Source organism: Schistocerca piceifrons, chromosome 3 (genome assembly GCF_021461385.2).
Source record: "Schistocerca piceifrons isolate TAMUIC-IGC-003096 chromosome 3, iqSchPice1.1, whole genome shotgun sequence".
Taxonomy (NCBI): Eukaryota; Metazoa; Arthropoda; class Insecta; order Orthoptera; family Acrididae; genus Schistocerca; species Schistocerca piceifrons.
The window spans coordinates 310,366,293-310,382,848 of record NC_060140.1 but is presented as its reverse complement, the minus strand read 5'-3'; the positions used below and the strand labels follow the sequence as shown (position 1 = coordinate 310,382,848).

The 16,556-nt window shown below is 41.6% G+C and overlaps 1 protein-coding gene across 1 annotated transcript in view; it reads left to right on the top strand.

Moving 5' to 3' along the window:
* LOC124788616 (sialin-like) overlaps positions 1–16,556 on the top strand; it is a 74,396-nt gene that overhangs the window by 11,932 nt on the left and 45,908 nt on the right. Inside the window, exons 5-6 of the mRNA XM_047255886.1 lie at positions 8,261–8,475; positions 14,298–14,450. Coding sequence (XP_047111842.1) covers positions 8,261–8,475; positions 14,298–14,450 — 368 coding nt within the window. The remainder of the gene's footprint in view (positions 1–8,260; positions 8,476–14,297; positions 14,451–16,556) is intronic.

Here is a 16,556-nt window from a genome sequence, read left to right as displayed (position 1 = left end):
CCATATGTCAATGAATGGAGCTACAGTGAATTTATGAAATCGCTTCAATCATTTGTAATAGCCCTGTATTGTAGACTTGTACCGCTACTGGAAATAGATGCTTGTGAGTACGATTAATGCACACATATTCCAAGGTAGTGCACATACAGTGACGACCATGCTATGCCTGACTGTGCATGGCATGTGATTTCTGATTTTTACTCCTTTCTAGCATGGTGTATCGGCATTTATTATGCACTTGAGAACGAGGAACGCTCGAAACTAGCTGTTAGTGCTTAAAGAAGTACTATTTGAAAATAACATCTTTGTGAAAATGAATGTTTAGGCTCAGAAGGCTGTGGTTGCGCCAAACACTTTTTAAAATTCTTCTGAGGTCTGTCTACTCACACACCACCCACATATTAAGCGAATTTGGGTCGAAGATGACAGCCCATATTTGTGGTTTATGATTCAGCCCATATTTTGTTTTTCAGCTTACAGCCAACAGCAGTGCAATGAGATCTTTTTTCCTTGCATCTGTAATTTCTGAGTACAGGCGTGAAAGAATAGTTACTTAATCGCTTGATTAAACGCATAAGATCATGATGTAATTTAAGAGCAAGACCTCCAGATACTACTGAAAATAGAGAGTTCCTCACTAGCTTACGTTCCACGAAATACGTCACTGTTTTACAAAACCACAATGCGTATTTTTCCTAACTCATCAGCATTCCAGTACAGCAACCAGTGACCTACCTTCCTCAAATCTGTAGCGCGAAGCAATATTTATTATTAATGGGCAGCAAGAAGCGTAGGATCGTATAATTTTACTAATTATGCCGTGACTGTTCACTGATATGACGAAGACTGCAACAACATGTCATTACTAGATGGTGGCACGGCAGCATTAATAGGACAGAATTACATATTTTCAAGACACGTCTTCCACTAAGAATATAAAGCATATACAGGGTGGACAACTGATCGTGACCGGGCCAAATATCTCACGAAATATGCGTCAAACGAAAAAAACTACAAAGAACGAAACTTGTCTAGCTTGAAGGGGGAAACCAGATGGCGCTGTGGTTGGCCCGCTAGATGGCACTGCCATAGATCAAACGGATATCAACTGGGTTTTTTTTTTTTTAATAGGAACCCCCATTTTTATTACATATTCGTGTAGTAGATAAAGAAATATGAATGTTTTAGTTGGACCACTTTTTTCGCTTTGTGTTAGATGCCGCTGTAATAGTCACAAACATATGGCTCACAATTTTAGACGAACAGTTGGTAACAGGTAGGTTTCTTAAATTAAAATACAGAAAGTAGGTACATTTGAACATTTTATTTCGGTTGTTCCAATGTGATACATGTACCTTTGTGAACTTAACGTTTCTGAGAACGCATGCTATTACAGCGTGATTACCTGTAAATACCACATTAATGCAAGAAATGCTCAAAATGGTGTCCGTCAACCTCAATGCATTTGGAAATACGTGTAACGACATTCCTCTCAACAGAGAATAGTTCGCCTTCCGTAATGTTCCCACATGTATTGAGAATGCGCTGACGCATTTTGTCAGGCGTTGTCGGTGGATCACAATAGCAAATACCCTTCAACTTTCTCCACAGGAATAAATCCGGGGACGTCAAATCCTGTAAACGTGCGGGCCATGGTATGGTGCTTCGACGACCAATCCACCTGTCATGAAATATGCTATTCAATATCGCTTCAACCGCACGCGAGCTATGTGCCAGACATCCATCATGTTGGAAGTACATCGCCATTCTGTCATGCAGTGAAACATCTTGTAGTAACATCGGTAGAACATTACGTAGGAAATCAGCATACGTTGCACCATTTAGACTGTCATCGATAAAATGGGGTCCTATTATCCTTCCTCCAGCGACCGTAGTGGCCGAGAGGTTCTAGGCGCTACAGTCTGGAACCGGGCGACCGCTACGGTCGCAGGTTCGAATCCTGCCTCGGGCATGGATGTATGTGATGTCCTTAGGTTAGTTAGGTTTAGGTAGTTCTGAGTTCTAGGCGACTGATGACGTCAGAAGTTAAGTCCTATAATGCTCAGAGCCATTTTTTATCCTTCCTCCCATAATGCCGCACCATACATTAACCCGCCAAGGTCGTTGATGTTCCACTTGTCGCAGCCATCGTGGATTCTCCGTTGCCCAATAGTGCATATTGTGCCGGTTTACGTTACCACTGTTGGTGAATGACGCTTCGTCGCTATCTAGCGGGCCAACCATAGCGCCATCTGGTTTCCCCCTTCAAGCTAGACGAGTTTCGTTCTTTGTAGTTTTTTCGTTTGATGCTTATTTCGTGAGATAATGCAGGAGAGAGTAAATTTGAACCTGTTATGCAACGCACTGAAAAGATGTTACTAGATTCTATAAATCAGCTTCCATTTCACAAAAAGCGAGCATTTTAGATCCTCTGTGCCGTCACTTGCAAGGGTTTCGTTTCCCGTTGTAATTCACTGCAAGTTCTGTACGCGGAATTATTGCAAGAGAACTGTGAGACTATTTATAACACACGGCTGAAATGACCTACACAACTACACACACCATGACTAGGAACTGTAAAAATATGACCAATAATCTTCATTATTCCAGGACTCCAAGTGCAGCACACCAAAGACAGAAACCGACAGAACCAGATAAAGAATAGCGAGTGCTTATTCGAACTATATGGCCTCGTGGCTAGATACCCGCGTACGTTTCCTAATGGCTGAGGGCTTGGGCATCACTGAAAAGATACAAAGGTGCTTCTGTGGAGACACAGAGAGATGGCTCACAGAGCTTGGTTCAGCTAATCGAAGCAGATTATGGTATGAGCTTTCAAAATATCGCAAGGATAAATTCGCGATCTTAGAAAGCAAAAATATTATGGGCAAAGGGAAAGTGCAATTGAATAGGCAACTTTTACGCTGCTTTCTGACGCAGCGTTGCGAAGGACCTCTTAAATTATTGCTCAGGTTGACAGTCGTGCTTTGTTGTCCTCACACTATTTTACTGCATTTATATAGTGATACATCCTTAAAACACCACCTCTGGAAGCTTATTTATATGGTGATGGATTTCTTAAACTGTCCAGCGTTACAAGTTAACTTATGTGAAATACAGTTTTTGTGACTAATCATTGTAATGAAATACTAAATTTGCAGTCTATAAAAATAAACATAAAAGTTGTAGATGGATCAACGTAATTAAAATACATCATAATTATTTTTATTTTTCAAATTTAGACTTGTAGCTAGATATATCACTGTTATTTAGAAAGTTACTTTATATCTTTGCCTGAAGTGTTTGCACCAAAGAACAAAGATTTTACGCCACACACAAACAGTAAGACTGGAAACAACACTATTGTTTTAGTAACAATAATTCCAGGTACATTTGCTTGGGATTGTTAGACCTTTTCAGTATTTGGATGTTTATACTCGGTGTGCTGTTACTGAGTAAACGTAAACCACCTCACCTCAGAGGCAGAGCAGTATATCTGTGGGTGGCTGATGTATGTCTGAAGGCCAAATACAGCTTAGGGGACCTCAGGAGATCCTTGCTGCTCATCTCCTCATTTTGCGTGTAAATCGTCTGGCAGTCCATATTAATACCAAAGTTAGGCGTTTTGCGGATAATACTTTTATCTAGTACTAACAACTGTTTTAAAAAAGCTGTAAGAATATCCAATCGGATACTGATATCATTTCAGAGCGGTGTAACGATTGACAATGTTGTTTACATGCCGTGTAATGTAATACTGTGCACTTCACAGAACACAAAAAAGTATTTTCTGTGTCTACACTATCAGTGACCGACAGTTGTAATCAGTCACTCATACAACACCTGCATGAAACAATTTTTAATGAAACTGAAACAGAACGATCACATAGACTCAATACTATGTAATGCACGTGGCATACATCTGTTCATTGCTATCTGTGAACAAAAGAGACTGCTTACGAGACAATATCGTGTCGCCTCTTACAATATTGCTCAAGTCTATGGAACCATACAATAGCACTAACAGGGGAAATTGAGAGTGTACAAAGAAAGGCAATACAAGTGATCACAAGTTTGTTTGACTGAAGGGAGAGCCTCACAGAAATGCCGAAAAGCCTGAACAGTCGCACTCTTAAAAATATTCGGCCACTACCCCGCGACAGTCTAATTACGAACTTCCGCGAACTGTAGGAATGTAAATAACATCCAATATATTACCTCGTTAGGGACAACGAAGACCAGGTCAGATTAATTCCAGCACGGACAGAGGAGTTCAGTCACTTTTGCGATGCTCTGTACGCCAAGGGAACGGAAGGAAGCCCTTACATTTGGTACAATGGTAAGTATGTACGTAGATTAACTGAGTTTAGATGATAAAAATCACACTGTCCGGCACCGTTCAAACAAACAGGAAGATATCCATTCTATTGTCAGAGATGGGCGGTGAATCTTCCATTATGCTATTGCAGCAGTATTGACTTTTACAGTAAGTTCTTACATACACTATGTTCTGTACTTCTAATACAAGTGTGATTCCAATTAGTCGCTACTGGATTTGTGGAATGCAGTCCAAATATTGATTTGTCGTAGCTCTCCATACTATTCTATCCTGTGCAAGTTTCTTCATCTCCGAATAACTACTGCAACCTACATCCTTTTGGAGCTGCTTACTGTCCAAAAGTAACGCAGGTAGCAGACATCTGTTCGTTGCTATCTGCGTACAGTAGAGACTGTTTACGAAACAATATCCCGTCGCCTCTTAGAATATTGTTCAAGTGTGTGGAACCATACCAATAGCACTAACAGGGGAAATTGAAAGTGTGCAAAGAAAGGCAATACGAGTGATCATGCCTCGCTCTTCCGTATCAATTTCCCTTTCTCCCAAGCCTTACCTTACCAAACTGACTATCCCTTGATGCCTCAGTAAATGTACTATCAACCGATATCTTCTTTGAGTTAAGCTGTGCAATAAATTTGTTTCTTCCCCAGTTGAGTCTAGTACCTCCTTATAAGTTACTCGAACCACCCATGTAATGTTCAGAATTTTCTAAAAGATATTTCAAAAACTTCTATTCCCATCTTGTCTGAACTGCTTATCGTCCACGTTCCCACGTTTCACCTCCGTACAAGGCTACAATAAGACAAATATCTTCAGGACAGACTTCAAATCCCTTAAATTTATATTAGATGTTAATGAATCACTATTTTTCAGAATTTTTGTTTTGTCTGATAGACAACCTGCATTTTACATCCTCTCTGCTTCGTCCATCGCCAATTAATTTGCTGCTCAAGTAGTAAAACTTATCGACTAATTTCGATGTCTCATTTCCTAATCAATAATTTCACCGTAAACTCATTTTATTTAACTACTTTCCAGTACCGTTGTTTTATTTTTGTTCATGTTCATCTTATAATCCCTTTTTAAGACACTATCCATAGAGTTATTCTTCCAAGTTCTCTGCAATGTTCTCCTTGGTTTCCTTTAATACTTGCTCAATGTACAGACTCAGTAACATCGGGGATAGGCTACAACTGTGTCGTCTCATATATATATATACTGCGCCATTCGGACATAGCGGTGATCGCATCTGCACAGAATACCGTAGCACGCCTCACGTCAGACCCAAATTCTCAAATTATCCACACACTACTGATGTAGGGCCCCAGGCCCATTATCCTTATCACTGGAGGCATTTCGCCAATTTCCATAAGCGTACGAGCCTGGTGTGCATCTGCACTGAAGATATAATTGGCCATCTCGCCTTAACTGATTTAAATCAATGCCCGTTCCAGCCAGTGACTGTAATTTCTTTGCGTTGTAATTGATAGCGGTTGCTGGATCAAGATGGTGTCTGTTTTTTAGGACATGTCCGAAAGCAGAGACAACACACACACACAAACACACACACACACACACACACACACACACACATATTACACATTTCGCAGTAAATAGTTTGTGTCAGTATTTTTCAGCCATGACTTTTAAACTGAAAGTTCGATAATATTGACAAGTGTCAGAGCCTGCCTTTTTTGGAACATAAATTATTACATTCTTCTTGAAGTCTAAAGATATTTGGTCTGTCTCATATATGTCGTACACCAAGAGGAATAATTTTGTGAGGGCTGTCTCTACGAAGGTTCTCAACAATTTTTGAGAAAATGTCGTCTACTTACAAGGGCGTTGATTCGACAGAAGTCTTTCAGTCCTCGGTGCAATTCGTTTCAAAGTATCATGTCTCCAAACTCATCTACATTTGCTTCCTTTTTCTATAATATTGCTTTAATTTTTCTTGTGTAGCCCTTCCATATATTTCTTCCAGATTTCAACTTTCCCTTCTTTGCTTAGCACTGGCTAGCCATCTGAGCTCTTGATACGCATTCAGCCGCTACTTCGTTCTCAAAACTATTCTTTCAATTTTCCTGTAGGTGGCACCTATTTCTTCCTTAGATATACATGCTTCTGCATCCATACATTTCTCGTCTAGCCATTCTTGTTTTGCCGTTTTCCAGTCTCTGGCAGTCTCATTTTTAGAGGCCTGCATTTCATTTAGTTTGATTCACTACTGCCTTTGTATATTTTCTCCTTTCGTCCATTAGATTCTATATTTCATGCGTTGACAAAGGATTTCTGCCGCGGTTTATCTTTTTACCTGTATGATCCTCTGTTGCCTTCAGTTCATCTCTCAAGCTTACCCATCCGTCTTACGTTGTGTTCCTTACCCACATTTCAATCAATAGTTGCCTAATGTTCCCTTCGAAACTCTCTTCAAGCTCTGGTTCTTTTATCTTATTCAGATCCCATCTCCTTAATTTTCTGCCTCCCTGCAGTTTTTTCAATTATGATCTGCAGTTCACAACCAAAAATAGTGGCAGAGTTCTCATCTACCCCCCGGAAAAGGTTTATAGTTAAACATCTAGTTTCGTAGTCTCTGTCTTAGCACGATCTAATCTGTTTCATACTTTCTCGTCCCTCTTGGTCTCTTCCACGTAAATAGCCTTCGTACATAATTTTTTTAAACCGAACATTAAAGATGATTAAATTACTCTCCATGTAAAATTCTGTCTCGCGGCTCCCTCTTACATTACCTTCTCCCAGTTCTTTTTCTCTTACTACTTTTTGTTGTTGTCTTTTTCCTGCTATCGAATCTCAGTCACACATCACGGTTCAGTTGTTTACCTTAACTATCTCCATGATTTCTTTTAGCTCAGCACATCCATTCAGTCTCTTCATCATCTGCTGAGCTAGTCATCACATAAATTTTACTGTTATGGTGGGTGTTGGCATCTTGTCTATCTTGGTTGTGATAATGCCTCTACCGTGCTGTTCATAAATTTTATTCGCATTTGTATTTTCTTATTACGTATTAGGCCTATTCCTGCATTACCAACCCCTATTTCATTTTGCCGGCCTAGGTGGCCGAGCGGTTCCAGGCGCTACAGTCTGGAACTACGCGACCGCTAAGGTCGCAGGTTCGAATCCTGCCTCGGGCATGGATATGTGTGATGTCCTTAGGTTAGTGAGGTGTAAGTATTTCTAAGTTCTAGGAGGCTGATGACCTCAGATGTTACGTCCCATATTGCTCAACCAACTCATTTTGTATTTATAACTCTGTACCCAGCTAACTAGAAAGCCTGTCCTTTCCACCAGACAACAGCAATTGCCACTCTATCTAAATTCAGGACTATTTTACTTCTAAATATTTTTTACTTATTCCACCGTCATTTAACTGTACGGCAGTGCTGCATGCCCTCGGGGAAAATAACGCTTGCAGTCTCGTCTTGCTTTCATTCGTTCGCTATAACTGCCCAGCAAGTTCGTTTTGGCTGATGTTACAAGGGCCAGCTCAATCATCGAGGTTGTCGCCCCATCAGCTACTGATGTCTGCTGTCCTTCAGAAACCATAGGTTAATCTGGCCTCTTTACAGATGCCTCTCCATTTCATTGCACCTACAGTACGGTTATCTGTATCGTTGAGGCACGTAAACCACCTCACCTCATCAAGTTTCATGGTTCATAGGGGGGATTACACACATAAATGCAAGAATCTATTTCTGTAAAAACAATCGTACTAGAAGCGCTTCACATTATAAGCGACGAAAAGAGAGTATTTAGAATATCCTCAGACATTGGAGTCCAAACGAAAGAAGTGGTAACTAGGTCTTCAAATGTACACCCTCTTAGGAATATTAGTGACATGTATGCTTGAATTTTTCTGTTGTTTAGAAGTGTACTAGGTTTACTTGTTTTTTCCTGCAGGGCTGTACGGTGGTATGGTGGTATCGATGGCGGCAACGGGCTCTCTATGCGCGACGTCGGTAGGTTGGCCGCTAACTTTCTACGTGTTTGGCGGCATCGGACTGCTATGGTGTGTGCCATGGTGGCTGCTGGTTGCCGACTCGCCGGCGCAACACAAGAACATCGATCCAGCAGAACGTCGATACATCGAGGCCACTATACATTCGAGTGCCAAGGTATTTATTGGATATGTTCCAGTCTCTGTCGTCCCCTACAAGTTTTGTCCTGTACGACTCCCTCTGGCAGTGTGAAAACTATCGCAAGATGTCTGAACGTATGCCCAGTTATCTTCACCCTTCTTCTTCTCATTGTTGCCTCATGTTCATATCCTCGCTGGCGCTGCCGAGAACATCTTCATTTCCTATCAGTCCACCTACTTTTCAGCATCATCTGTCATTATAACTTCAAGTTTTCTATTACTTTTTGGTTTCCCACTGTACATATTCCATTACAGACTCCATTCTCAGAAATTTCTTCCTCTAATTAAGGCCAACGATTGATAACAGTACACTTCTTTTTGTGAGGAGTTCCTCTTTTGGCAAAGTAATCTACTTCTTACGTCCTCCTTGCTTTGTCCGTCATGCATTGTTTTATTAACAAGGTAGCAGAACTACTTAACTTCCTCTAATGTGGGGCTCCCAGTTTCCATGCAAGTTTGTAGCAAATCTCATTTCTGTCAGTCCTTATTACTTTCGTTTTCTTTGGTTTCCTTTCAATACGGTGTGCTCATTAGACGCTTCGAAACATTCAAAAGAACCTACAATTTTTCCTCACTTTCAATGTGGGAAGTAAGGTCACAAGAGAATCTTATCATTCATTTCACCCGGAATTTTCATCCCACAGCACATTTTCTTTATTTCCGTTATTCCTTGGGCGGTGTGTAACTTGAACAGTAGCAGTGAAAGGATATAAACTTGTCATATACCCTTTTTAATCCGTTCACTTCGTTCTTGTTCTCTTTATTTTTGTCTCTTGGTTCTTGTAGCTGTTGTTTTCCTGTAGCTTAGCAATGTCATCAGCGAATCTTATTATTGACATCCTATCATCTTGAATTTTAATTCCACTCTTGAACCTTTCTTTTATTTCCATCATTGCTTCTTCTATGTATAGATTGAACAATAGGCGCGGAAACTACTTACCTGTCTTACACCCTTTTGAACCGAGCACTTCGTTCTTGGTCTTCACTCTTATTATTACCTCTTGGATCTTGGTATTTCTTTAGTCTTACTCCCATTACTGCAACGTCACAACTGCCTCTCTGGCTCCTTTGCCTTTTCTGAAGACAAACTTATCGTCCTGTAATATATACTCAATTTTATTTTCCCTTCTTCTGTATATTATTTTTGTCAACAGTTTGAATGCATGAGCTGTTAAGCTGATTGTGCGATAATTCTCGCACTTGTCGCCTCTTGCAGTCTTCGTAGCTGTGTAGATGATAGTTTTCTAAAAGTCGGATGGTATATCGCCAGACTCATACATTCTGCACTCCAACGTGAACAGTCATTTTGTTGCAACTTCCCCCAATGATTATAGAAATTCTGATGAAATGTTGTCTATTCCTTCTGCCTTGTTTGAGGTTAAATCTTCCAAAGCTCTTTTAAATTCTGATTCCATTACTGGATCCCCTATCTCCTCTGTGCCGAATCCTGTTCCTTATTCTATCACATTAGACAAATCTTCCCCTCATATAGGCCTACAATGTACTCTTTTCATCTATCCGCTCTCTCCTCTGCATTTAACAGTGGAATTCCTATTGCACTCTTAATGTTACCATCCTTGCTTTTATTTTCTATACGCTAATTCAATTCTTCCGACAATCATTTCTTTTTCGATCCCTTCACATTTTTCATGCAGCCATTTCGCCTTAGTTTCCATTAAATTCCTGTTTATTTCATTCCCAAGTGACTTGTAGAGAAGTACTCCTGAATTTCGCTGAACATTTTTGTATTTACTTCTTTCCTCCATCAACTGAAGTATTTCTTCCGTTACTCATAGTTTCTTCGCAGTTACCTTCTTTGCACTTATGTTCTTATTTATAACTTCTGTGATTGCCCTTTTCAGAGATGTCTTAGAGAATTTGAAACGTAGACCCTCATTCCTTAGTACTTCCGTATTCCACTTCTTCGGTAATGATTCTTCCTGACTTGCCTCTTCAGTCTATTCTTCATCACTACTAAACTGTGAGCTGAGTCTACATTTGAATCATGGTTACGCCTGACAATCCAGTATCTGATTTCGCAATCTCTGTCTGACCATGATGTAATCTAATTGAACTCTTCCCGTACCTCCCGGCCTCTTCCGGGTATACCTCCTCCTCTTGTGATTCTTGAACAGAGTAATCGCTAGTACTAGCTGAAAGTTATTGCAGAAATCGACTAGTCTTTCTCCTCTCTCATTCCTAGTACCAAACCCATGTCCTCCTGTAACCCTTCTTTCAGCTCCTTCCCCTAGAAACGCATTCCAATCCCCCATGACTATTAGATTTTCTCCCTACACGTACTGAATTATGTGTTTAATATCCTCATATACTTTTTCTGTTCTTCATCTTCGGCTTGCGACATAAACTTGTATGCCTGAAATATCGTTTTCGATGTTGTCTTGCTGTCGATTCTGATGATAACAAACCTATCACTGTACTGTTCACAGTAATCACTCTCTGCCCTACCCTCTTATTGATAACGAATCCTACTCCCTATATACCATTTTCTGCTGCTGTTGACATTACCCGATGCTCATCAGATCAAAAATCCTTGCCTTCTTGCCATTTCATTTCAATGACCCTCAATATATCTAGGGTAAACATTTTTCAGATATTCTAGCTTCTCTACCACGTTCAAATATTTGACATTCCATGCCCCGATTCGTTGAACGTTATCCTTTCGTTGGTTATTCAATCTTTTTATCTGGGTCACCACCGCCTCGGCAGTCCTTTCCTGGAGATCCTAATTCGTGACTACTCTGGAATCTTTTGCCAGTGGAGAGATCATAATGACACTTATCAGTTATAGGCTACACGTCCTGTGGATACACGTTATGCGTCTTTAATGCAGTGGCTTCCATTGCCTTTTGCATCCTCATGCCACTGATCATATCTGATCTTCCGTCTGTAGGGACAGTTTCCATCCCAAGAGTACGAGAGTGCCCTCCACCTCTATCCGCTCCACCACCCTCTTTGATAAGGTCGTTGGCAGAATGAGGGTGATTTTTTATGCCGGAAGTCTTCGGCTGCCATTGCTGATGATATTTATTCAGAGTTTAAGCGGTGGCGGGGTTCGATCCCGGTACTGAGGACGTTTAGATTACTAGTCAAAGACGCTACCCTTACACTACAGGTGCATCCCTACTATATTCAAACGGCTGACATTTCCCCTCCGACTCATGGAATGCTACCATTTCGTTCGTTATTGAAATTTTTTATGGTGGTAACATCGTCTTTTGCAGGAAATTCGAACGGAAGATTAATTCGGAATCGTTTGCTAAAAGAGGGAGCACTATGACAACTTATCTGTTTCAGGACGCAAGTGCAGTTGTTACACATTATGCGTCTTTAATGCAGAGATTTCTGTCGCCTTCTGCATTCTCATGCCGTTGGTCACTGCTGATTCTTCGGCCCTTTAGGACAGTTCCCCACCGGAAGATCAAGAGGGTAGTCTGAATAGCTGTTCGCACCTTGGTTTCTTTGACAGTGTCTCTGGCAGAACAAGGGTTACTTCTTAAGTCTGAATTATTCGATCGATTCTACTGAAGAATTTTATTCAGAAATTCACTCATGACTGGGGTCAACTCCAGGATCCAGGTCGTTTTGATTGCTAATCCAAGAATCTCTGCCTAGAGAATAGTGACAAGTAATGAACTCCCTCTCTGTCAGGAACATTGGTAGTGCATGTCTCATCACTGAATCCCTCTTAACGCCGATTCTTGTATGCAATTTTACCTTTCTGCAGCTGGAGTTGATTTGGAACTTTGTTTATTGCGATCCCTGATTAGGGATCGGATTCCTCAGAGTCTCTCAAACAAATTCAGGGTACGGCAGTGGGCACTGTCCTAAGTCAAGCTGTTCATGAGACTTCTAAAGGAATCCCTTCTAACCACACAAAATCTGAAACCCCTCACCTGGTTCATATTCACTGATAACATCTTTGTGATCTGGACTCAGGATGAGGATATCCTATCCATGTTCCTACAGAACCTCAACAACTTCTCCCTCATTCACTTCACCTGGTCCTCCTCAGCCCAACAAGCCAGCTCCTCGACCCCACCTGAAAGATGAACACACCAATACCTGCACCCACATCAAACCTACAACCATCAGCAATACCTCCATTTCCACACCTCCCACTCATTCCATGCCAAGAAGTGCTTTACATACAGTCTACCTACCCATGGCCTTCACATCTGTATTGACGAGCAGTCCCTCTCGAAATATACTAGGGATCTCTCTGAGGCCTTCGCAGACCTTAATTATCCTCCCAACGTTGTACAGAAGCTGATGCACTGTGCCTTATCTCTCCAGCCACCCACCACCTCCCAAATTCCCATTACCCGGCCATGAGGACTCAGTAACACCCAGGACCGGAGCAACTGAATCACATTCTCTTCCAGGCTTTCGATTACCTCTTGTCGTGCCCTGAAATGAGGTATTTCCTACTCACTGTTCTTCCCACCCCTGCCACTTTGGATTTCGCCACCCACTGAACCTAAATCCCTACACAACCTCTGCTCCAAACTCCTCTTCTCATGGCTGTATCACATCTAGATGCAAGATCTGTCCGATACGTTCTCCCACAACCACCTACTCTAGTCCAGTCACAAGCATCGCCAAGCCCATCAAAGGCTTGGCTACCTGTGAAACCAGACATGTGATCTACAAGCTAAGCTGCAACCACTGTGCTTCATTCTACGTGTGCATGACAACCAACACGCCGTCTGTTAATGTGAATGGCCACCGACAAACTGTGGCCAAGAAACAGCTGGACCACCAAGTTGCTGGGCACACTGGCCAACATAACGGCCTTCATGATAACGACTGTTTCACAGCTTGTGCCATATGGACCCTTTCTACCAACAACAGCTTTTTTTACTTATACACGTGGGAAATCTCCCTGCAATATATCCTACGTTCTCATAAACCTCCTGGCTTCAACCTCCATTACCCTTTGTCCTTCATCTGCCTATCCCCTTTCCTGTTCCAACATTACACAGCCTTCTATCCCAAAGCACATCCACTGTCATTTTACTTCCCTTCTTTTCTGCCTTCCTCTCCCCCACTCTTCATCTTATTTCCCGACCACACCTAACTGCTCTACTCTCTCTCCATCTCGTCCCCGTATGCCTCCACAAAGAGCGCTTTATCGTGCCCACCCGAATCCCGCTCTCTCTCCCCCTCCACAACTCAGCCTCCTTCAAACCCTTACCCACTGCACCCAGACTGCTTCTCCCATCATATGCAGCTGCAGTGTGGACTCGGCAGCCAGAGACAGTGGCCAGTAGTGTGTGAGCTGCTTTTTCGAGGATGACGTCTATTTCAGAAGTAGGCCTCCTGGCTGAAAGCTTACGTGTTTAGTAGTCTTCTTGTTGTGCCTGCTAGCGACTTAACATTTCCACTATATCGTGAGTAGCAATCTATCTTTTCCCTAATATTCTCGTTAGTGTCTCCATATGGAATTTTCGGTTGTCAATCCAAAAAGCACTCTTCCCTTTAGTGGTAAGTATACAGTCTTAGCTGTTGCCTGTGTAGCAATGAGAGAGTTCCGTTGCTTTCATCTTGCAGATTATATTTGAACTGCATCATCACAGTGAACATTAGGTGATTACCAGCGATTAATTCCACATCCCCCCACCAGTTGAAGGATAAGGCCTAGGAGAAAGGACCCTAATATCTCTCTTGATTGTCCTTTCACTAATTGCCTGTTTTACCAAGATATCTTTGCATTAGTTCTCGAACAATATAGTGCAATCAGCAGGTGCAACCTTCGAACATACGTTTCTGACGTTGCAGCAAAAACTGCCTGTGCCCTGGAAAAGGTTGCTGTCGACGCCAGCTATCTGGGCCCTGGTTGTCTTCCTCGTGACTCTGGACGTTACTTTCTACCTGCAACTCTCTTCTTTGCCCCTGTACATCGCCGACATCTTGCACTTTGACGTGGAAAGTGTAAGTACAGAATACTTTTACCATTATTAGCATAGGGTACACTTCCTCAATGACATTGAGCCTCGCTGGTCCATATTGCTTCTGTTGCTGACTGGCTCTTTTTCGTGAAGATTCTATTGCTATTGACGACATTACGTTTCTTTTCTCGCATCAGTAATGAAATTAGAATCTCTAGTTTGATGTCCATTGACTTATAAACCAACGTACAACGTTCAAAGATACTTCAGTGAACAGATGCAGTCCACAAATGCGATTTTAGTAGATTCCAAGTCTTTTTAGAGTAACAAATTTCCTCGCATGTGAGAATGAGTGGAAGTCAAAGGTAGCAAATCTGGTGAGTATCGTAAATTTGTTGTTTATATTCACGTCGCCGGACAGGAGTATCATCTAGCCGGACTAGGACGTTGTGGCTGAGTCTTCCGAAACAGTTGTGTGTGCGGAACAAACTACTGCTGGTCTCACCTATAGACCAGGACGATGATGCGCAATGGAGGAGCCAATCTAAAGCATTTGAAAAGACTCACAGCTTAACATGACATGGGGTTTGCAGATTCTGAGACGGATGTCACCGTAATAAGTATTATTTTCCAACATTTAAAGAAAAATTAATAAATAATTCTAATTTGGGATGTCGAACATAAGAAGACAACCAAGGAAAATTCTCAGTACGCAGAGAGAGAGAGGCTCTTTGTTGATTCTCGCACTGTCGATCACTTTACTGTCGGAGTTATTTGGGACACTGGATATACTGCTGGAAGGTCGCTCAAGGCTGTGATTTTGAGAGTGAGTAACGCCGATCAGTCCTAGTAGAAGTATGGCGCAGTCTCAACCGGCCTTTGCCCTGCATGTAAACAATGTCCAGCCACCCAGAAATGTAGACTCACAAAGTTACAAAGTCATCGATGCACCCCCATGGGATTGCCCTGTTAATACAGAGATGGATAATGTGTCAGGTACACGAGTCAACCTCCAGTGTTCTCGAGGCGCATTCCTTAAATATTGCGTTTCTAACACCACGGCTAGGAACGAGATCAGAGATGGTTTGATTTGGTTTGAGTGCGGCAGCCCGTCGGTGTCGTTTGACGGAAGGCCAAGTTGGATTGTTGGCTAGGCCAGAAACGGTCGCTCAGTCCACGTGGTCCAGGCGTGACGTCACACGAACAGATACATTTCACACAAAGGCTAGTTAACTGTGTACATTTTTGAGCATGTGGTGATTAAACCATGAAGCGTACAGTGGAATGGGATACACCAATTTCGAGAGCACAGCACGACGATTCAGCTGATACATACATAGACCATGAGAGTGATACGCGTAATTAGTCACAATGCAGAGAAGACATCTGCAACGGACTTTTCGCTAAATATTTGTGAATATTGGAAATACTTCAACTAGAAGAGACAACGACCCTTGAGATTAAAGTACTCATCGAAACGCATCGAATGACTTACCTACCTGTTTAGTTACATTCTTATTTGGCCAGAGAGAGCCAATTGAATCAAGTATTTACGAAAAATTATTCTAATTAATGAACCAACACAGATAGACAATAGCACGGCAGTATGTCTTGATGAAAGTAAATATGCTTCATATGCAACATTTAGATTGTAGAACTAGTGATCTACAACATTTAGATTGTAGAACTAATGATTACTTACTACTCAAAATTTTTCGTAGTTTCTCCTGTAATCTAAATGTCGTTAAAGATACATGAATTTGGATTGCACGGAGGAAAGACCAGGCCATTCCCTGAAGACAGATGTGCCTTTCATATGTCTAATTCATTATCTTATTAGGTGTAATATGTCTCATTAACCAAGGTGTGTATATAATGAAGCATCTAGCTTTAAGATTGGAATTCTGTATAAAAAGATATAATCTAAACTGGTGATTACTCTGATACGTTAAGTGACGTAATTCACGGAATTTCCGGGAGCTGGGGAACCCCACTTGTAAAAGGGCGAATTCATTTTTTCTCACACGTACTCGATCGGACGCAGTTGAAAACTACTCTGGTCTGGCCGGTGATTTCGCCGCAAGCTTTTATGAACTTACAAGATTTTTTGCGCTGTTAGGCTCAACACTTAGAGCCATTTTCTTGACAG